This window comes from Sturnus vulgaris, chromosome 2, assembly GCF_052056855.1.
Source record: "Sturnus vulgaris isolate bStuVul1 chromosome 2, bStuVul1.hap1, whole genome shotgun sequence".
Classification (NCBI taxonomy): domain Eukaryota; kingdom Metazoa; phylum Chordata; class Aves; order Passeriformes; family Sturnidae; genus Sturnus; species Sturnus vulgaris.
Window position 1 is genome coordinate 56,069,936 of NC_142244.1, and position 22,404 is coordinate 56,092,339.

Genomic DNA, 22,404 nt, shown 5'->3' on the forward strand with positions numbered 1-22,404 from the left:
ATGGTCATTCAGAATCCTGAATTACAAGTGATTAGTTCGGATGAAAATTTAGCAAAAGATAACTGAAGTAAAATACATTGCAATAGTTCAATATATACAAAGGACCTGCACACTTAATTGGAATAAAGGATTATCTAGAAAATATTAAGCTGCTTCAGCAGCATCACAAGACTAGACAGAAAACAGCAGCGGCATCATGTAATCTGTAGGCAACGACTCTCAGGAATGTCAAGTCCACTTTCTAGCCCTGCAGATGCAGGAGATAAGGTCTCAGCTCCAAGTCAAGTCATCAAAAAACTGCTTGCTCTAGTGAAACAGTGCTTTATGGATTACTTGATATTCAGACCATTTTTGAAACAATACTGATGGGAAGTTAGTCAAAAGCTTCAAAATGGATGTATGGACAGCAGGAGAGGCTTTAGAACCATAGAATGGTTTGGGTTGGAGGGGACCTTAGAGGTTTTTCTAGTTCCAATCCCTCTTCCATGGGCAGGGACATGTTTCACCTGACAAGGCTGCTCCAAACCCCATCCAATCTGGCCTTGAACACTTCAAGGGATGGGGCATCCACAGCTTGTCTGGGAAACCTGTGCCAGTGCCTCACCACTCTCAAGGTAAACCATTTCTCCCTAACATCTAATGTCAACCATCCCTCTTGCCGTTTAAAGCCATTGTTGGCAGTCCCAACAGCAAACCCTAAGGAACCCGTGTTATTTTCTGTAACTCACTGGTGTTATGCTGTGCACACATCTCAGGAATACAACAGCCTTTAACTGAGCACATGAACCAAAAAGCATACCATTCAAATCACTTTGTCATAACCAGAAACTTTAAAATGAACCAATAAATATAGCTAGTGAAAGGGGGGTAGAAAGGATTAATAACATCCTAACACCAGCGTGGATCATGAATTAGGAAAATGAAAGCACTGCAAGTTTTCCAGAATGAGAAAGATGATCCAACCTGTCAAGATACAGTTCAACTGTGAAGGGTGTAGGAAGTGGAGTTAGACCTAGGATTTTGTATTGTTGAAAGACTAATTTCAAATTTAAAAGACAACAGTTCCAATAAACTAAATTTCAAATGCACATTCTACAAAAGCTATACTTCTCAGTTCCTTCTTTTGCTGTCAAAAATATCTACACACACACACAGACATGCACGTAAGAAAAGATGACCTTTCAGTTTATTGCTTAAAATACAACTTGCAGGCCACATGATCACTGTGCACTGACAGTATTTCCATCCATAAGAAACCACACCCTTTGACATAATGATTCTTCATTTCAAGGGTAAGCACTTTCCCAAATCTCAAATCTCTTGAAGAAGTTCCTTCTTTTCCTCAAAATACTTCTGAAACCACTCAATATGTTCAACCTTCTGCTTAACACTGAGGTATGGGTTTTTTGAAAGCCCACAGATGACTAGTTCCATGAAGTGGCGGATAGGTCCTTCCCTGGGAAAGCCTTCGAGGTGTTTCTCCAGAAAGATATGTTCATGAAATTCAGCATCATCTTCCATCCCTAACAGAAAGACAAAGCAAAAAAGACAAAGTTGCTATCATAATATAATAGCAAGTTTAACAAAGTAAAAAATAATATAGTTTGAAAATAATCTAAATTAGTAAAATTAATGGTTCTGCTTGCATTTCTAAGAATATGTAATATTTAAATCAACTTTCTGGCTTGAAATCTTGATAAAAGCCTGATGCTGGGGTGGAAGTAGGAGGAATAATTATAACCATACATCAATCTTCTTGCTAAAATCCGGTTTATTCAATACTTGAAAATTTTGATTCATCATTGGTACCACCTTTTAGATTCCAGGCACTTTCTTCATAAATCTTTAAAGAGAACAATGCCTAAATTCTGCAGAGGATTAAAGAATACAAAATAACCTTGAACAAATAAGGCAACCTCATAAAGTTTCAAATACAGAACAGCCAACAAACACATGTCCATTCCAAGTCATGCTTTTAACATCTTATTGCTGTCAAATGGGTACAGAAATTTGGTTTTCTGACATTTTGTGTATCTGTGAGTGTATGATGATATAGCAGTGTTGTGTATCTCACCAGCTGCTTTCAAGTCATAGACATCACCAAAGATGATGCATTCAAAAGCCTCCATTGGCCAAGGGATTACAAGGGAGATAGGGCAAGCTTTATTTTTTTTGTCCTGTGGATTTTTTTGCTGTTGTTCATACTATGACGGTAGAGATAAAGACTCAGAACACAAATATCTACACACAGAAAAAAGGCTGCTTTGCTTTTGCGGTTCCTAATTTTGAGGGAAAAAACCAAAAGGCAGTCAGGGATTTGTAACAAAAGAGTTTTCTTCTGTTACATATACATGAAAATTTTTATTTCATCCCAATTTGCTTGCACCCTTAAATAAAAATCTGCTGTTAGAGAAAACTATTGCACCACGTCAGGATGACAAAAATGAGAAGCCTATACCATACACGTGAGTATGGTGTACATGTTTTCCTAAGCCTGCTAGTTATGTTTTTCTATATTATTTGATAAAATTAAATCAGGAGTATTAAAATTGAGGTAATTAAGCCACATAAGTTCTAGACTTCATTCTTTGATAGAGATTCTACAGTTTCAGAAGAAATTATGCCCATCTCTGGGATGGAGAAGTCACTCAAATTGTATTTGTTAAGTTTGCATTACTTTTTTCCTGCTTTAAACTTAAGGTACTGCAATATCTGAAGGAGCTGAGAAATACCTGTATTTTTCCTAGAAATGTGTAAGTGCATCAATACCACAGTTGCACACCACATTTATGTCTGTTCTTCTTGAAAAGAAAAGCAAATTTTCTTCTTCAGACCTCTCTCTTTATTCCTTTATGTTGAAAGTTAAAATATAAAAAAACAGGTAATGTCAGTTTCAGAACGTGTGTTTCTGCTGTGCTTGGAAAACTACGTCCACGGACAGAAGCAGTGATGATCCTTTCACTATGCCACCCATGCTGGCTTTCCCCTACCAAGGAGAGGTAGAATCTTACTGTACCTACATGCTACTGTTTGCTTTTTAAAACTAGCAGCCTTTCCAGATTTACATACTTTTGCTGGTCTCAAAAATCCAAGAGAACTAAACCAAACAAACTCACTACTGAAAGAATCCAAATAATGCTGACAGTAAAATTTGGACTTCTGGATGCTCTTCTTCTGGAGACAGATACAGGGTATCAGGAGAGATACAATGGGTCTAATAAAGAATCTCACCAATTTTCATCTTTAACCCAAAACAAGCAATTTAGAGTGTCACAAAAATGCAGGTCAGAAAGAAGAATTATATTATGTATTCTGCTCTCCTGATTGTCAAAGAGTGCACATGGTTTGGGGATGAAGTGTTAAGTCCAAATATTTCAGTTAGTTAGACCACGTATTTCAGTCCTCAAAAAAGTAAAGTGTGCATCGCAGAAAAGGAGACCACAACTGTCCAAAGCATCAGAGAGAGGCTGAAGCCTCTGGTGGGAGCAGATTAGATGAGATAATGACTCCCTCACCCCAGCAAGCCCCGAATCCTGCTGCAATCCTGTCCCTCAACCTCTCTTGCATTATCCTCAGAAATGTAATTTGAATGAAAATGCATGGCAGCAGTCCAAAGAAGAGAATTTTCTTTTTCAACATCAAAACAAGAAGATACCTATTCTCAATATCCTATTTCCAACCCCCCACGTGCTACAAAACAGAAAGTCTAGGGAGTTTCTCTAGCTAAAACACTAGTCCTTCCAAGACACGACCAACCTTGTCTTAAAGACGTCAATCCAAACACAGATGTTCATCCCTTATAGTAAGTGCTGCTGACATGCTGCAAAGATGACTGAGTATTCAGATGCAGCGAGAAAATGTCCCTGTCCATGGCAGAGGGTTTGGACTAAATGATCTTTAAAGGACCCTTTCAACACAAAGTATTCTATCCTTTTAGGATTTTTAGAATTGCATCAATCATGCTCTTCAGTCGGTCCCTAGAACAGACCCAGAGTTAGTAAGGAAACCCTGATGCAATGGTCGTGCAACTCTGCCAGCTCTCTTAGATGATCCAGTATTTCTCTGCTGGGAACAGCAGCTCAGCTAACCAGCAACTAAAACAGGACATGGCGAACTTTTGTCTGCAGAAGCCATCAGAGGAACGGAGGAATTAATTTTCTGAGACCTTCCTATCACTTGTGCAGTAACAATCTCTGGCCCACCAAAAGCATTTGCTCCTTATAATGAGGTGCTAAGGCAAATTCACATCTATAATCTACCCTGTTCCTTTTAGCTTTTTGAGTCATTATTGCAAAAATATACAGAGATAATAAATGAGGTACAAATAAACATCTTTCCCAACTTTTTGCCATGGCAATCATGGAGCAGCATTAAAGCTCCTCAGAAACAGGAGAAGCAAGCAGAAAGAAAGAGGAGAACAATGTTATGCAAACTATACTAATGGTTTGCTAAACTGGTAAAAATTAATCAGAGGCTGGCGAGATGGAGAGGAAAAGAAAAGGTAATTTTCTGACTAACAGTGACTTCAACTGCATTGGACAAGGGAAAGGGCATGCAGGTAAGAGGAAACAACAGGTCAGTAAGGTGTGGGGAGGAAGACTGCTGCTGGCCACTGCAGCAAGCCAGTATGTCTAGCCACATTTTCAGATGTTCACACTAAAATAATTTCAAAAACCATGACCTTGCCCTGGTGCCACAAAGCACAGCATAGTCCCTTGGTGAAGCACTCTAACGAGAACACCAGAGATGCTCTGGAGCCAAGAAAAAGAGTTGTAAGAGGTTGTCTTTCTCTTTTGTATTTGGTTTAAAACTTTAAAGGCTTTCATAATGCTAAAAGTTGAGTATACGTGCTTCCTCAACAGAAAACTTAATTGCACTTACATTTTTAAAGCCACATGTTTTTGGCATAGAAGAATAATCACACATTTCTGGATACAGGACAAGCTGAAGTAATCTCCTCCTATTGAGGGAAACGTCTGTTACAAAACTGCAAAATGAACAGCAGAAAGGGGCATCTTTCTTTTGCAGAGAAACTGAAATTACAGCATGTTGATATACTCGAAGTGAGGTTCCTGAGCTTTTAACTGTGCTTTGACACACCTGAGGTGATTAACAGCATGTGGCTGGCAGTGTGATAGGACAGAACTTACTGACTTGGTATTTCAGCCTGAGAGGTGACAGGTTTTGGAAGGCTTCACTGGAATTTTCCACATGACTAGTCTTTGTGGACAAATCAATAAAGATTCCCGTTTTAACTATATGTAAAGACTCTTTGTCCGTTGCCCGCCCCATCCCAGACAGCGCGGTTCCAGCCGCACGGCTGCAACAGCGAAACCATTGCCGGCCAAAGACACTTTGTCAACTGACGGCCCCAGACAGCAGGGTTCCAGCCACATTACAACAACACAAAAACCATTGGCCACAGCGGTTTTAAGCTTGCAAAAACATGACTAGAGTACACTTGGATTTCTACATGATGGAACAGATCAATTCTGGGAGCAGTGATTAAATTCTGTGAAGAAACTGCCAAATAGGATGAGAATAAACATTAAGAAACAATGAAGCACATTATTCAATTTGCAACTCAGTATAGGACAGATTTTCAAAGACTCCCAGCCTCAGATACGAACCTGTTTTGCTCTCAGTGACTGAATCATTACAAAGCAGTTCTGTTTGATGTCTTTAAAGTCTTAAAAAAAACCCCAAAACCCACAGTCAAGCACTCCCTGAAGTTATAAAGTCCCCTTTCCTATACTGCACACTTTGTGTACTTGTTCTTCACTTCCTTAACATTCACTCTCTCTGCTGGCATAACTTCACACGGAGCTTTTTTTTGGTTTTTATGGTAATAAAAGAAAATACTGTGCACAAAGATGCCTAATTAACATAGATGCCCAGGGTGAGTGAATATTGTGACTGTTTATTCTTATGAAACAGAACAAAGGGAGCAAACAACTGTTTAACACTTGGCCTGCCCAGATATAGAACTGTCAGAGAGCTGTTTGAGATCTGGGAAGACACTTGGTCCAAGAGCCATACCAAAGAACAGAATCAGCATTATAAAACACGCACAGCAGTTTTAAGATTCCCCAACTTCTGCTAGGAGCTTAATTTAAAGAAGTTGCAGAGTAAAAAGTATTATGTAAGAGACTTGAACAGCTTTTGGTGTTAAACACATTGGGGGGGGGGGGGGGGGCAGTCGTCCCCTTTTGGCAGCAGCCAGTCCTCAGAGCAGCCAAACCACCTGCAAGATTTCACCTGAAGAGCGCCAGAATGAGTTCATCTGAAGCATCTCTGACCTGAGACAATCGGGAAGTTAGGTTTATTTACTATCAAAAGCATGACTCACAGCTGTAACACTATGTTAAAACAGTCAAAGGTCAAACACTCTAATTTTCAGAAAAGATAAACTGGGACAGATAATAAAAGCTCACAGTGCACATACCAACTTCATTGTCAATTGGGAACTCCCACAGTATTCCTTCTTTTGTCCACTGGATCATCTCCTCAAAACCGTTTCGCGGAGGCTGTGCAGTTACTGCTGCAACTTCCTTTGCAAACTCCAGATCCCAAATTGTTGGTGAAGATACTAAAAAGGAAATTTTGTAAAGATCTGTCAGCAACCAAAGACTTCTCACTAGCTAAGACAAAGTCCTTTAACATCAATCCTTACAGAGACTAATACTTTCAGCTGTGCAAATTTTTCTACCTTAGATACCAGCACCACCTTTCTCTAATGAGAATTCTCTGTTGACATGAAAGTTCCTTTAAGTTCTCAAATGTCTGATGAAAATCTATTCAGAACTCCTAGGGGAATAATTATTTTTATGTCTTTCACATAAAGCAATAATTCATTTTTTCCACAATCGTGATTCGGTTTTATCTTTCAAAAATGTAGATAAAACAAATTTTGAACTTGACTGGTGCACTGTGCTAAAGGAACCTTACTCCTACAGGAGTTTTCAAGTTCTTCACAACTATATTCTCCTTCAGGGAAACAACTCAAATCTACAAGGCATGGCAATTCCTTGCCCAATGCTCTTAAGTGTCTCAAGTTTTGTCTCTCAGGCTGAGAAACCATTATTTCTTATTCTTTTTACAAAGCTAAACAGTTCCTTTCGGGATGTATCTTTCCTGATGCCTTTTTTTTTTTAATCAAAGTGCACTCTTATTTCAGCAGTTACTCTTCTTAAGGAGTTCCTGTCTCTCCACGCAGGAGAACTGGTCACAAGCCCAGACGGAGCCGCTTCGCTGAACTGAAGGGAACAAGCTGTTACCGCGGACAGGGAGGGACCTCTGGGAGTGCCCCGGGCTGCAGTCGAGTGAGCTGGCCGAAGTTGCATTCCCCTTTGTTTTCCTGCCTCCCTCTGTTATCAATTCATCCTAAGCTCCTTGGAACACAGATCTTCATGTGAATTCAAGTACTACAGTCCACTTGGAGTGGACCATAGCCAATAACCTATTATTTTACTACTCCTGAGTGTAAATACTTGAGGTCAAGATAAAATTACATCTTTGGCTCAGTGGCTTACAACTCAACTGAATGAAAAAAAAAATCTTCACCCACCCTCTCTTTAAGAGAAAACACAATGAAAGGGCAAACAGTATTTTTACGTACAGAAAAGTGTTTTCAGGGATTTTTTGTGTTATATTAGAATATAATGATTCAAATTATTCCATAAGAGGGAAATTTCCAGAACCATATTACCAGGCTGACTACTTTGATTTGAGGGCTGGAGACAGGAATAAAATACAGCAACAAGACAACGTGAGAAACCATACCAGAATGAAATTAATGTCCACATCATAAAGAAACTAATAAAGGAAAGCAGAACCTCATTTTTCCAGCTTGCAGTAGAGGTGATAAAGATTATAACTTCAACTCACGAAACAGAAAATAATACTGACATTTTACATTACTAGTTATGAAGAGTATTTTCAGGATGACAATTTCCAGTTAACATTCAGGTTTTCAAAGTCAATACTCTGTACTTAAAACAAAACTTCCTTTTCTGTTATGTACAAACACATTTTAACCCATTATCTCCTTTAATATGAACCAAGACAGTGAAAACAAAGGTATCAAGTATCACAGTGGTATTTCCCAAGATTAACGCTCCAAAAAAATGTTTGTCATCAGGCTTAGTCAGTAAGCCAAGTAATCAGTTTCCTGGTCTAGAATAAACTGTAGATTTCCTCAAAGCTACCTGGAATCAAACAAGGAAACACCACACAAAAAGTTGAAAGAAGTTTACTTCTTAACATCTAATTACAAGTACAATAAAGTCCACTTGCTCTCTTAAACAATTTGTACACATTCCAATTCTGTGTTTAAAAAGAAAAGTGCATCTCAGCTTTTACCTGGGGCGACTACCAGGAGCCATTGTGCCCGTGTTCTGTTCATGCAAAAAAGAAATCTTATAATCTCACCATTTTACCTGAGTAAGTTTCATTCAACTCAAAATCAATTTTCTTGAACACCACTTTTGTTAAGACAGCTAAGAACAAACACTACATCATTCATAATGGTTTTTACATGTAAAATGGACCAATTTTACAGATATTGGCAGTCTTAAAAAACAGAAAACTGAATCCCATTCTAATAAACAACTTTCATAGAGGTGGCTGTATTCAGAAACTTCACAGCTGCTTGAAAATATGCAAATGGCACTATTTGACATTTCACTAAAAAAAACAAAGTAATCAAATTCATATCTCCCTGCAGTTTCAAGTGTAAAAAAAGAAAAAAGATAAAAACCTAAAAACTCAGCTAGAATCTGGCAAAAACCTAACAGTTCTACTCTTGAAACAGAAACAAATACTCATCATTTTATAAGATTTTAGAGAGGAGTACCATTTCTTCTGCTGCTGCTAGCTTTACATAAAGTTCTAAGTCACTACACTGGAATAAAGTCTGTTTTTTAAAAGGGTCTCAGAAAAGCTGAGGGAAAACAGCAAATTAAAGATCAATGCTAACAATGCAGTCTCACTGTTCACAAAGAAAAGTGAGTTCTTTACGTGACTTGCCCATATTCACACACTCTTGGCCAAACCCAGCCTGTACTAAAGCCAAGTCTTCCTGAGTGAAAGCTATCCCTGTCAGGCAGCATTAAGACTGTTCCCACACAGCTGCGCCATTCAGTAAATATGAAGGTGAGCCACACCTGTTCTGACTTTACTTTTGGTATCTTTTATCTCATGTGAGTTTTGGCAGGTATATTTAGTGGATAAGCAATTGGTTGCACGGTCACATCCAGATGGCCCAGGTCTCATGGGCTATTCCAAGGCTCTATCCAGCCCATGCATTCAACAGTCAAGAGCTCAATGTCTGGATGGAGATTGGTGACAAAGCAGTGTTGCTCAGGAATCCATACTGAGACTCGTATTGTTCAGTGTCTTCATTAACACCATAGACAGTGGGGTTGAGCACACCCTCAGCACGGTGACTCTAAGCTCATTGGTGCAGGTGACACACGTGAAGGACAGGATGCCATCCAGAGGGACCTGGACAAATTCAAGGAAGTGGCCTCACGGGAACTTCATGAGGTTCACCAAAGCCAAGTGCAAGGTGCTGCACCCGGCTTGGAGCAACCAACCAGTATTCACACAGGCTGGGGTATGAATGGACAGAGAGCAGTCCTGCCTAGAAAGATTTAGGGATACTGGTGGATAAAATCTGGACATGAGCCAGCAATGTGCATTCACAGCCCAGAAAGCCAACAAGAATCATAAAATGAAGTGTGGCCAACAGGTTGAGAGAGGAGATTCTTGAGAACACATCTGCTGCAACCAGTTCTGCAGTCCTCAGCACAGGAGGGACATGGACCACTTGGAGCAGTCTAGAGGGCCATGAAGATAATAAGAGGGATGGAACATCCCTCCTAAGAAGAAAGGCTGAGAGAGCTCTGGTTGTTCCTTGTGGAGAACAGAAGACTCCAGGCTGACTTTATTCAATCTTTTCAATACTTAAGGAGAGCTTGTAAAAAAAGCCCATGAAGTTGTAATTTTTTTGTAGGGCCCATTGCAACAGGACAAGGAGTAGTGTTTTTAAACCAGAAGAGGGCAGATTCAGAATAGACAAAAGGAATAAATTTTTTCAAACGAGTCTGGCAAGATACTAGAAGAGGTTGTCCTGAGGGGTGGTAGATGCCCCATCTCTGGAAACATTCATGGTCAGTTTGGGTGGGGCTACGAGCAACCTGATCTAGTGGTAGAGGTACCTACTCACTGCAGGGAGGTTGGAACCAGACAACATCTAAAGATCCCTTCCAACCCAAACTTTCTATGATTCCAAACATAAATGAAGAACTTTACAATAGGTGGTCAGCTGCCAATCTTTCCAGCTCCATCTGGAACACTAAAAAAAAGAAGGCCCCACAGTAATCCAGTGTGTAGCTCCTACTTCCTAGTAGGTTCCTACTACCCTGCTTATGCTTAGCAACCTGCAGGGCATGCTTGTTTCCTTGGGATCACAGCCTCACATTTCCTTGCAACTTGACCAAATAAGCTGTGGCCAACACACCCATCCTTCAGGCTGGCTTTACGCTCACAGAAATAAGGCTGACCTTTGTGACAAAACAAGTTCACTAACAGAGTGCCCTGATCATTGCAGAAAACATCTCATTACACTGCATGGAAGTTTCACTTGGTAAGAATCAGAGCGACATCAAAGTAGTAATTTCTTTTATCAGGCTGAAAGCAGAAAGTGAGCAGGTCATGTCTCCTCACAAAAAGAAATCTCTTGATATTCTAAAAATGCAGAACTTAGCCTCACTGCATTTTTCATTACTGAATTTCCACTAACCTGTTTTCAGTGCGTGCTCTGGTTCTGTAGAAGCCTTAGTGAATATATTAAGCCTCTTTCCTACTTTGAGACTTCTATAAACAAAAAAAGAAAACCGATATTTAGTATTTCACAACACCTTACAACATTGCCAGATAACAAATTAAAAAGCACAAAATATTTTCATGAACTAACAGATCTCTGGAGACAAAAAAAAGAAAAAAAGATAGTGACTCTCACTAAATCTTCAGGCTTTTAATCAGAAAGTGTTATGGTTTTACTATTTGTCTTTAACAGAGTTTCTCAAAACATTTCCATGTGAAAGAACGAGCATAAATCAAGCACTATATGTGCAGTCAGCTCTAACTGGAATATTTAGGAATCTGAATAAAGGTAAACAGTATCAAACCACAGTACTTAAGTGATTTTACAAAGTTGCAACTATCTGAAGACTTGGGTTTTTTCCCTGTAAAAAAAATATTGCGCAATTCAGGAACAGAAAAGGCAACAACTAAATCAAATAATTCCTGCTTTATGACATAAATAGCCCTTTTGGAAGATTACACAGCCACCTTCTCTGCCATTGGCAAACAGTCAGAGTATATCCATACGATGTATTTTCAGTATCATCACCTTAATGCTCGCTTTTCTGAATATAAAAATATTTCACTCTGACCATCTATTTTCAATCACATTTATCATTACTGTAAGCGTATACTAAAAAAAAATAACATTTAAAAATACAAGAGTTCAACAAGTAATCAAATTCTTAAAAATGAACACAAAAAACCCCACAATGTCTTTAGAATCAATTGTGTTTTTAATCATATATCTTTCAGGTTTCCACTGAAATTCTAACAGTTTCTGCATTTTCTTATTACAGATCCACTGTTACCTTGGCAAGATTTACCCTTCTGACCTTAAAATTCTACCCATTTGGGTTTACTGGAGATTTCTAATGGCCTCAACTACTTCTGTAAACCTGCTCTTGTCATATTACTTTTTAGTGATGAAACTACCTTGGATCTTTTTCAGCACAGAACAATCTAGTTACAGAGCCTTAAAAGAATGTTGATTCAGTATTATATTTTCCTATCTGTGTGTAACTCCCAATGACATTGGCCAAAGATACATGCATGTCTTGGAAGAACGTTTATTTTAAAACTAGAAGTTTAAATTACTATAAAGCGACATCACTCATTTCATTGCAATGTACTAACTCGACTTAAATTTAGGTATTCTTCCTAACCCGTTCTTTCCCTACTATCAGTTGGTAAGCAAATCCATTAGATTTTCAGGTATGCAGGAGGGAACTTAGGCCTGAAACTGGAGAGAGTTTACTCACTACAGGGATGTTTAAAACTATTTTAAGGTGCTGTTTCTGAAGTTATATACCAAGCACAGTTTCACCACACACAGAATACCGTACACCTACTCACCCATGAACTCATGCATTTCTTTTCCTTTACCCAAATTCTTCACCATGATGTATCTAAACTAAAATGATTACCTCAATTTTCAGGCCCTAAGCCCCAAAAATGGGGATTAATTTGCAAAGTAAATTAATTACAAGAGAAGTTAATCTTACTAAAAACTGCTAAGGAAAGAATATATTGAAAAGGAATGCAATGAGGAGCTGCCATGGGAAAATCCGAAAACTACAGGCAAGAAAAGCACAGCTTACAGGAGTAAACCAAAAATGTAAGAGCACTCCTTAATTCACTAAAAATAGAGTGGCCACATAATACAACAGCAAAATAAATCATGCATCAATTATAAAGTTAATTTCATAGACAATTATAATATCACAGATAATAAATCAATTACAGAATGAGGTGGCAGTAAATATATAAATAAATAGACCAACTTTAATATCTCTTTAAAATCCCAAGAGAATGGATGAAACTTTTCTAAACATAGAACATTATCAACTTTTGTAGAGGAGGAAAGCAAGCTTTCAAAACCTCAATTTCCCAAGAAGTTAAGAAAGTGACATAAAATTGTATTATGCGTAGGTGAAAATAATTTAAACTAGTTAAAACAAGCACAATTACATTTCAGCACCAAGTATGTTCAATTATCTAAAATGTAATGTTAAAGAAGTGCACACCATTTGATTAGCTGGTTGCCATTAACTACCTTGTTCTCACAATTTATTTCAATGCTAACAGTACTTTTCTTGAAAAATAGTAATTTTTTTAAGCTCTGAAGTACTGCAACATTAATACGTACAAGTAAATTTAAAATATTATCCATTAGTAACTGCATGCTCCTTCTATTGGACATAAACACAGCAAAAATACCTTCTGGAGTCCATAGACTGAGCTAATAATCTTCCAGACCTTATTCTTTGACCATCCTCATCCAACTGCAAGGAAATGCGACCGGATATCCTCGCACCCTTCTGGGCTGGGGACTGCCTTTTAACTGTCATTTCTGAAATAACGTTGCTGAAATGAAAAACATGAAATGTAAAAAGATTGACAAAACAAGGAAGTTTGTCATATGTGTTAACTAGAAACTCTATTATCAATTGGTTTCGTAAACTTCTGTGAGACAGAATTATACATTCCTCACAAAATACACCCATCTTTAATCCATCAAACATTCAAGGCTGTTGTTTCAAACCATTTGTTACATTCTATGTATTTAAAGTGCTACTTTAGCCTATTAAATCAACAATGAATGCTTTCTTTTAAATTATTTCGTTTTCAACTAAAAAAAAAAATCAAATATCTGTATATCAATATTCACAGAGTGTACTAGGCATGTTTTGCTTAAGTAAATGGGGAATTTCTCTGTATGCAAAAAATAGGATGAAATAGGGAGGTAAAAATCACCATTTTTTTGGACAGGAACATACACTGCCCAGGGACAGAGCTGTGCTGCTGCAGACCAGAAGGAAGCTTGCCTTCACACATCAGCTGACATGGGCCAATCATGCCACCCTAATAAGTAGGTCACCTTTCCTGATCCACTGCAATCTGTTGCATTGCATAATCATATTACAGCATTAACAGACCACATCTTCCTTCGTAATTCTGGAGTGAAAATCATACGTGAAGAGCAACTGCTCTGATCTCCTCCAGCACCGTGCGCAGCTTTTGTTCTGATGGCAAAGCGCAAATCACGGCCCCTTTCTGCCCCTGCCCCTGAGCTCCCTTCACTGGCAGCTCTGATGGCTGGAAAAGGCCGAGCTGGTAACTCCTCCTCACAGCCTCCTCTCCACCCAACCACTTCCAGTCACACACAGTCATCCCAAATTGCAGCGCTCAAGTTTTAAGACATAAATATGGTCTCAAAAAAATAAAACTAGGCCAAGTCAAAAATACTGCATTATCCATTTTATGAAAATCTGAATGAAATTCAAACTATGCTTTTGGCAGTTTAAGTTGAAAGAGATTTTACTGACAAGAAAGAAATACTTCTGGAAAATTGTAAAAGCTAATTGCCACAGAAACACAGCATGATTTCTCTTCAGTTTTAGATGTGGTTTCAAATGGCAGAACAAGAATAGCATAGCTCTTCCAGTACCTACTCTGAAATAAAGGCATCTGAAAACAAGTTTGAAATAATTTCATTTTAATTTTAAATGAAAAGTAATCTCAGATTAGTTGCCTATCTCACGTTAGAAATTACTCTGTGAAGTGGCGACTGGCATTAGTGAGCTGGTGCTGGGCCAGAGGCTTGACACACTTAAGAGGGTCAAAGGGACATAATTCCTAAGGTCAGCCACACACAGCCCAGCCCAACAGCTTGACTCAGCTGTGACCTAGAAGGCTGGTATGTTCCCGTGCTTCAGGGAAATCAGGATTGCTCAGAGAAGCTCTGCTCCCTGACTTACTTGCAGTTTTGCCCTATAGATGTGGAAAGACTACACTACAGAGCTATCGGAACAGTCAATGGTATCATGCTCCTTGCTAGGAAATCCTAATGTCACTCCACCATTGGTATATGAACATTTCTGGCAGCAACATTCATCATTCCATCATGAAAAGTGCACCTGTACTAACAAAAGTAGAACTACTAAGATTTTTTTAATGCCTTTTGGAGCAAAAAGTATTGGTTTAAAAAGTCACACTCCAACCCCAGTGTGCCCATAGTAGTTAGATATTATATATTACCTCATGTTCCAACACAACAATAAAAACTGAAGTTCCTACATACACCTGCCTTCCAGAGATGGAAAGTGGTAGGACTTTTGTAGCAACCACAGACTCTCCTGATCATCAGCCAATAATTATAATACTTAAAACAGAGACCCAGAGTTTTGTATATATTCTAGCCAAAGCTCTGAATTACTTCTCTTGTTCACCCAAAACAGGAGCTGAAACTGTAGGGCTGCAGATTGTATTTTGGTGCAGTGCTGTTGTGATTTCCATTGAGTGAAACTTTAGCCCACACTGAGGAAAATAAATTCCTGTATCGTTAATATTTTCCCCTCCTAGTGAGTGCCCTTGTCTCCGTGCTATCTACAAGGCAATGAGATGACTGCATACAACAGTGACCTCTGCAGGTCTTGCCACAGTTCTGGTAAAAAAATTTCTACAAAAGATCTAGACAACGTACAACTCTACACATTATAAGTCACAATAGCAGTATTCAGTTTTTTGCAGTTCAGCACTATGTGGCTCTACTGCTTGTGAAAGTATCTTTTTTTAAAATATTGTAAATAACTGAGGAATATATCTTGGCTTTTAAAATGTGTCGCTATATTGAATGCAAAACCTTTACAGAAAAAAAGGGAAAGTTAAATTGCATGTATTCTCTTACTGTCAAATAAAACTCAACACAAAATAATCATGCATGAACAAAAGTGAATGCTTTCTAATACATCAAAAACATCTTCGCCCATTTTGTGGATTGAGGTATCATGGAGCATAAATCACACAAAATCAAGTCTGAGGACTGCTGGGCTTTGTAAAATCAACATTTTTAAACACTAGTCAGAAACCTGAAAGTATTGTATTTATCTCAAAGAATAAGAGGTCAGTACTAGCTCTAAAAGGTTACTATAACCAAGTTTTTTGTCATGAATATCAGCACAAATTGCTGGTCTTTCTCAAAAACTCACACACGGATAGAGTTTCTGTTACCTAACTCTGAAAGAAGAAAACTAAAACTTTTCAGCAAATGGCAGCACGAAGAAGACTGTATTTGCTGGGAGAAACAAGCTAGGTCACAAAATTGCCTCAGGGAATAGAACTTGCCAACTCAGAGCACAGCAAGCCAGCCATGACATTCCAAAAAGGCTGGTTCTGGTTGAGGAAAATGCATTTTTCTAACGTTAGGTCGTCATCCACAAGCCTGTCATAATATATTGTAACATTACAACCCACCAACCAAAAATATAGAGGCACTATATAGCTGGAGTTTTTAAATTTCTGAAGAATTTAAACTCTCTTTCAAGAGAAAAAAAAACATTTTTGCTTTGACTACGACTTCCTTAGTCACCGTCTTTCTTCCACTGCAGCCAGAGCTGGGTCAGTGCTCCAGGGGAAGTGCCATAGGTGATGAGAGAGGGAGAGCCTGTGATGCCAGCAGGCAAAGAAACCACACCTAGACAAGAGCATGTGCACCCTAAGGAAGGAAGACTGGAACATTCCAGGTTGGGCATTGCATGTGTTAGCTCTTTCAATATCTCTGTGGTCCTCCAACAGCTCAGGTACTCAAGAAGGTCTGAATTACATTTAAATTGGTCACCCACAGCCTATGCCACAATTAAGACATTCGTGTACTCTGCCCTTCTAAAGAACCCCGTGACAGAGAGGGAACAAGCTCCCTGATAATTAACAATGTGATAAACATATGCTCTATATAAATAGTCCTTATATCTGAAGAACAGATATTTTGCTTAACAAAATTATTCACTGAGCATTGTACAACCCAGTCTATGCAAGCATCTGCCTCTCTCTTCCTTAATTTGCACTCAGGCAGACATCAGCCACAGAGACCATTAGCTCTGTTTGCAGAACACCGATAATCATTCCAGCAGATCCTTTACGGATACCTACAAGTAGAAATACATGTAACCTACAAATGATAATAGATGGGTCAAGCTTAGATCCTCAGTTGGGGCAAATTCATTTTCACAGAACAAAACTAAGATAAGCAGCTTGCATTTTGCACTGCAAACAGACATAAAGAAAGATTTCACACTCAATGTTTTAGTAAAAATGCAATTTTCTGTTTAGCTCAGCATTTCACCTGGATTTAATGCCTCATTTTCTGGGTAGTTATTTGACTACTAGCTGAAAAAAAAAATTGGAAAAAAAATCTGTCTTTAGCCATCATCCAAGAGAGCCGTATGCACAACTGTTTGAGTTTCCAAACAAATGTTTCTCATCTGTTTGAAAGCCACACTGGAAACAGAGTTAAGCCAAGAGATGAGTTTCATGCGTTGACTGGAAAGTTTTGAAAGGAAGGGTGGGGCTATAAACAGAGCTGCTCTAGTTCAGCTCTGCAGAGCTGTCATGAAAATTCACCAGTCCAGACAGAATGTCTGAAACATCTACAAATCCATCCATTGTGTGAGAATTTTGGAAGCTTGTAGCAAAAAAAACCCCAAAAAACAACAACTCACAAAAAGAGACATTATTTTGCTAGACTGTCCAAGAAAGCAATGATCCTGGGCATGAAAGCAATTCTGTTTCTGCAAAACCACTTTAGAAAGATGATGGCAAAATTAGAGAGTTTTGTATAACCAGATCAATAATGTTACTAATACTCATTAATCCTAAGGATAAACTGTCCAAAGGTATCTTTTAGGGCCACCTTTCCAACACAGAAGGCTGTCACCTTCAGGATGACATTGCAAAATCAGAATTTCTAACGTAATTGAGAAAAACAATCAATACACAGACCGTATGTTAATAGTTCCCCCCTTCCTCTGTTTATCTGTGGTTTCTTCATGTCTTCTTAGTTGTGCAAGGAGTTCTGATTCTGTCTGCTTCTTGTTGCGTGGAAGGGAAGATGCAACGGCAGAAGCAGCTTTCACCAGTTCTGGATTTAAAGGCTTGCCTCTGTAAACAGCAACACACAGATACAGAAACAAAACAAACAAACAAAAAAAAAGCCTTCAATATATTCAAATTATCGTTTCTGTACTGCCATTTTATATCTTAATAACTCAGAAGCTAGTCAGATATATTCCCAAATAAGGGTGGACAGTGTGACAGGCAGGTTGGCCCTATATTGCCCTAATTATCAAATGCTGAGCTGACAAGCTCTTGTTCCCCAGCCTGGGGAAATGGCAGCCCTGTGCCACTGCACAGCCCCTTGGACACATAGCTTGGAGACCACTGGCAGCACAGACCTGTGGAGTGATAGATATGATGCAACATATTGTTGACAGGAGCAGCTCCAAAGACTCCAATCATTATACCATTCTTAATTTTTTTTCTTTTTCCTCAGTTTCGCTGTATTTTATCTGAACAGTATTTCCCCTCTCCCATTAAAATAACTTTCCATATGCAGGTGATAATGCTACCTTTCCATAATCTCACTGTAGAAAAAGGCAGCATATGGTTGACAGCATACAGCACCTTTTGCCCAGATCCCCTGTGATTTACTCCAGCCTACAACTGTGCACCACGCACCCTTACAAGATTTTTTTCCACTATTGGAAATTGTTTATTTTGTCCTAAATAATGAAAAAGAAAGTTGTAATAAGGATAAAACAGTCTAAGAAGAGTTTGCTATACTTTACCGTTGGGTGTCTTCTGTAATTCCCTGAGGCACAGAACCTTCACTGTCCAGGCCTTCCAGCTTCTTCATGGCTTGTTTCTTGCTCTCACTGGCTTTTAACTGTTGGAGTTTCTTCCTGTAGCTCACTTCCACCTTCATAGTACCAATAATGTCCAACAGCTGCTGCTTTGGCGTTTCTGCTCCATCCTCCTGCCTCTTTGCTGTCCCTTCATGTGTGCTGTCTTTGGAAGCAGCAGATTTATCTTCGCCTTTAGAAAGCATGCAGCTTGTGCTGAAGAGTTCCTGTCTGCCAGATGATAATCAAAGTTAGAAAGAAGAAATTAAAAATAGGGTCCAGGACTGAATTTTGTAAACCTACCAAAAACCTCAAAACAACAGTTACAACTGTCTAGGCCCAATGGAGTGCAACCTGAGTGTGTTAAGTACATATCAAACATGTACCTTTTTACTTTTGAGAAGGGCTGGGACATCATTTCAAACTCTTCATTGCTTATCGTTTCCTCATCACAAATACAAAGTAAACAACTTTACACACCATTTATTTGTGGAGGAAATAATACAAGAAATTAGAACTTTTACAGTATTTCTGCATTAGGTAGCAGAGAGTTTGAATTTACTGGTACCTGACACTAAAATTCATTGGTACTACAGAAAACTCACCAAAACTCTTCATATGAGTCAATAAAGAGATCACTCCCAGCCATCTAAAGAAAGACTGTACATATACACACTTAACGTTTTCACACTTGTGGCACTACTACATATCACATTCCTCTACTCTGCAACATGAATTCTGCTGCAAGTTAACCCAGTAAAAAACACAAAAGTTATCTGCACATTTTAGCACATCACTGCAAAGAAGCTGAAACTGACCCAGTGCAGCTGAGGATGTAAAGCCAGGGACAGCAAGGCACTGTTCAGGAGATTCTGCAACACAGACACAACTGCATTCTCTGGATAAACTAACATAAAATTCAAATAGCTGCTCTCTGTAACATTCTAAAATGCAATGTTTAAACCTTTACATCCACGCCTACTTACTTTGTTTAAAAATCACCCTCAAGTTACAGATATGTAAAAAAATATTTTGATTCAATATTTATTTTGATTCAAATTCAACAGATCTTAAAACACTTCCACAAATCAGAAGGAATTGTAGCCTACCTCTTCTCCTCACACACATCACTCTTCGGCTAAAAACCAAAATCTGCCAGTTTCAGCAGGCACCGCATCACACTTTGGTCACACTGCACTTGATATATTGTCAGCATTAAACCCTAAATTTCAATGCTGAGAAGCAACAGGAAAATGTAAGGAAAGCTTCAGAACCTCATCACTGGAACCCTGCTATTATACACAGCACTGTTCTCCACAGGTCCTTCACAAACTCCTTTTTTGTTAATTCAGGCTGCATGCTCCTTAAGATTATGTAACCATTCAGACATCACAGAATCATAGAATGTTAAAGGGTTGGAAGGGACCTTAAAGATCACCTAGCCCTAACATTCCCTGCCACAGGCAAGGTCACCTCCCACTAGACTGGGTCACTCAAGGCCTTGAACACTGCCAGGGTTGGGACATTCACAACCTCCCTAGGCAACCTGTTCTAGCAGCTCACAACCCTCAAGCAAAAGCATTTCTTCGTGATACTGAACCTAAATTTCCCCTCTCTCCATTTGTACCCATTACTCCTGATGTAATTTGTACCCATATTCCTGATAAAGAGTCTCTCTCCAGCTTCCCTGCAGGCCCCTTCAGACACTGGAAGGTTGCTGTGAGGTCTCCGTGCAACCTCCTCTTCTCCAGGCTGAACAGCTCCAACCTTCTCAGCCTGATCTTTGCCTACAGCACCGGAAAAGCACAGCCAGTCTGAAAGCCTCAGGCACTTAAAGCCAGCAGCACATTGCAGTTTGCATCCCCGTAACTCACCTACCATTCAGTTTGCCTTCTGCTGGGGAGCTTGGCCTCGGAAAGCAAACAGTTACCATAGAACCCGAGCTGCTTTGAACATGAGACCATAACAGCATCGGTGCTTGCTCAAAAATACTGAGGAGTTTCAAAACTAAAAAAATAACACACACAAAAAAACCAGCACAACTGAGCTGTCATTAGAAGCAGTTTAAAATCTTTTCGTAAAAATGAAAAAGAACTCCCAAATAGTGCTCTTAGCCCGTGCTTGGGCAGTTATAACAAAGCCCAACAGGCAGCGCCGCTCTGCTGATACAGGGTGCAAAACTACGGTCAGGTCACACATGCGGATCATTCATACCGCTCCAGATGGGAAGGACGGCAAGGAAATCAGTACGAGAAACACGGCCCACGCCACTTCCCTCTACCCGACTCCATTCCCCGCTGCTGTCTGCCCACCGTGTCACCGCCACCCAGCCCCGGTAGGACGGGTGAACCCCGTCCCTCTGAAGGACGCGCCCTGCGGCACGGCACGGCCCGGCCCGGCCCGGCATCACGGCAATGGCCGGCCGGCGCCGTCCGCCAGGTGAGCGTGTGGGGGAGGCCGGTACCTGCGGGCCTTGCCCTGGGCCCCGCCGTGCGGCCGCGCCGCCGCCCCGAGCAGCCGGGCCGCGATCCCGCCGCCGCCCCGCACGCGGCCCCACATCGCCGCACCGCCACCGCCGACCGCGGCCCGCGCTCCCCGCGCACCGGCCGGCAACACGAGCCGCGCACGGGAGTTCCGCGCAGCAGCGTTCCGCCCGGCTCCGCCCCGCAGAGCCCCCGGGCAAAGCCATCCCGGACAGGACGCTCCCTGGCAGCTTTGCCGCTCGGAGCCAGGAGTTTAGGTGTTAGGAGGGCACTGCCGCAGGTCGAGGGAAGTGATCCTGCTCTGCTCAGCCCTGCTGAGGCCACATCTGGAGTGCTCTGTCCACTTCTGGGCTTCTCTGTGCCAGAGAGGCATTATGTTAAGGCTGACATCTTTCTGAAACTTGCTTCAAAAACGTCCCCAAGCCTTCTCTTCACTACTGCAGTCTACCCTGGAAAGGCCAGCACTGTCCCATCTCTTGCAGTTGACTGTAGCACATCAGCACACAAAGCATTGTCACCTGCGTAAGGCCTTACCTGCAGGAGCCATCTCACTTTTCCTCCATGTGGTAATGTCCTGCTTGACCCACCTCTCCAAGCAGTCGGAACTATATCCACTGCAAGGTGCTGGGGGAGTTTTGATGTTTCTGCAGCTCTCGCTGCTATCCTGGGACAATGCTTGCCAAGAAATTACATCCATCCTCCTGGACAATGAGGATTTCCATATGAATTAGGAAATGCAAACTGCCTTACAGGGGGCAAATGGTTTGTCTGTGCTTGGCTGGAGATGGCGTAGGGCGCAAGAGATAGCCTTGGACTGCCAGTACCCTGCAAAATGGACAGAAACACCCTGCAAGAGAACTCTTTCCTCTCCCACATCAGACAAGTTTCCATGGCATCCCCCAGTTAGCTCCCCATCTCCCAGAGGTTACCCATCCCTCCAAAAATTGCCAAAATACCCTGTTGAAAAGGAGCTGTGCCACTCTGTCACACAGTGGACCAAAGCCAATCACACATACCCCAAGCCAGACTCCTGAGTGCCAGAAAGCACTTCTACATTCCTACAAAGCTCTTACGAGTTAAGGTCTCTGCAACATGTCCCATTTCTGTCATGCCTAAATCCTTTGAAGGGAAGCTTGAGATTAAACTCCAAACAGATTGATACCTCATCTTAGGAGAGTCTGTCGGGAGTTATGGCAGTTCTTCCATGGTCTCCCTGCACACACCAAGTGCTGTTACTTCAGGGTATGCAATTCCTAAATAAATTCTCCTTTAAAACAACAACAACAAAAAAGTACTCCCCACCAGCTCGGGGCACGGACAAAAGTACGGTTTGGCTGAGCAGCCACGGGTGCAGGCAGCAGAAAAAGCCTCGTGGT

The 22,404-nt window shown here is 40.4% G+C and overlaps 1 protein-coding gene across 3 annotated transcripts; it reads right to left on the reverse strand.

Moving 5' to 3' along the window:
* Positions 1-1,158: 1,158 nt before the first annotated feature.
* MRPS31 (mitochondrial ribosomal protein S31) lies at positions 1,159-21,154 on the reverse strand. Of its 3 annotated transcripts, none has more exons than XM_014868873.2 (7): positions 21,010-21,154; positions 18,492-18,776; positions 17,647-17,805; positions 13,087-13,233; positions 10,805-10,878; positions 6,446-6,589; positions 1,159-1,523 (listed from the first exon to the last, which is right to left on the reverse strand). In XM_014868873.2, the coding sequence occupies exons 1-7, from the start codon at positions 21,102-21,104 to the stop codon at positions 1,312-1,314; spliced, it is 1,116 nt and encodes a 371-aa protein (XP_014724359.2). In that variant the 5' UTR covers positions 21,105-21,154; the 3' UTR covers positions 1,159-1,311. The 3 variants fall into 3 exon arrangements, with proteins under 3 accessions (XP_014724359.2, XP_088015735.1, XP_088015734.1); XM_088159609.1 differs by lacking the exon at positions 21,010-21,154 and adding an exon at positions 20,420-20,493 and having other exon boundaries at positions 13,126-13,233; XM_088159608.1 differs by lacking the exon at positions 21,010-21,154 and adding an exon at positions 20,420-20,493.
* Between the last annotated feature and the right edge of the window lie 1,250 nt (positions 21,155-22,404).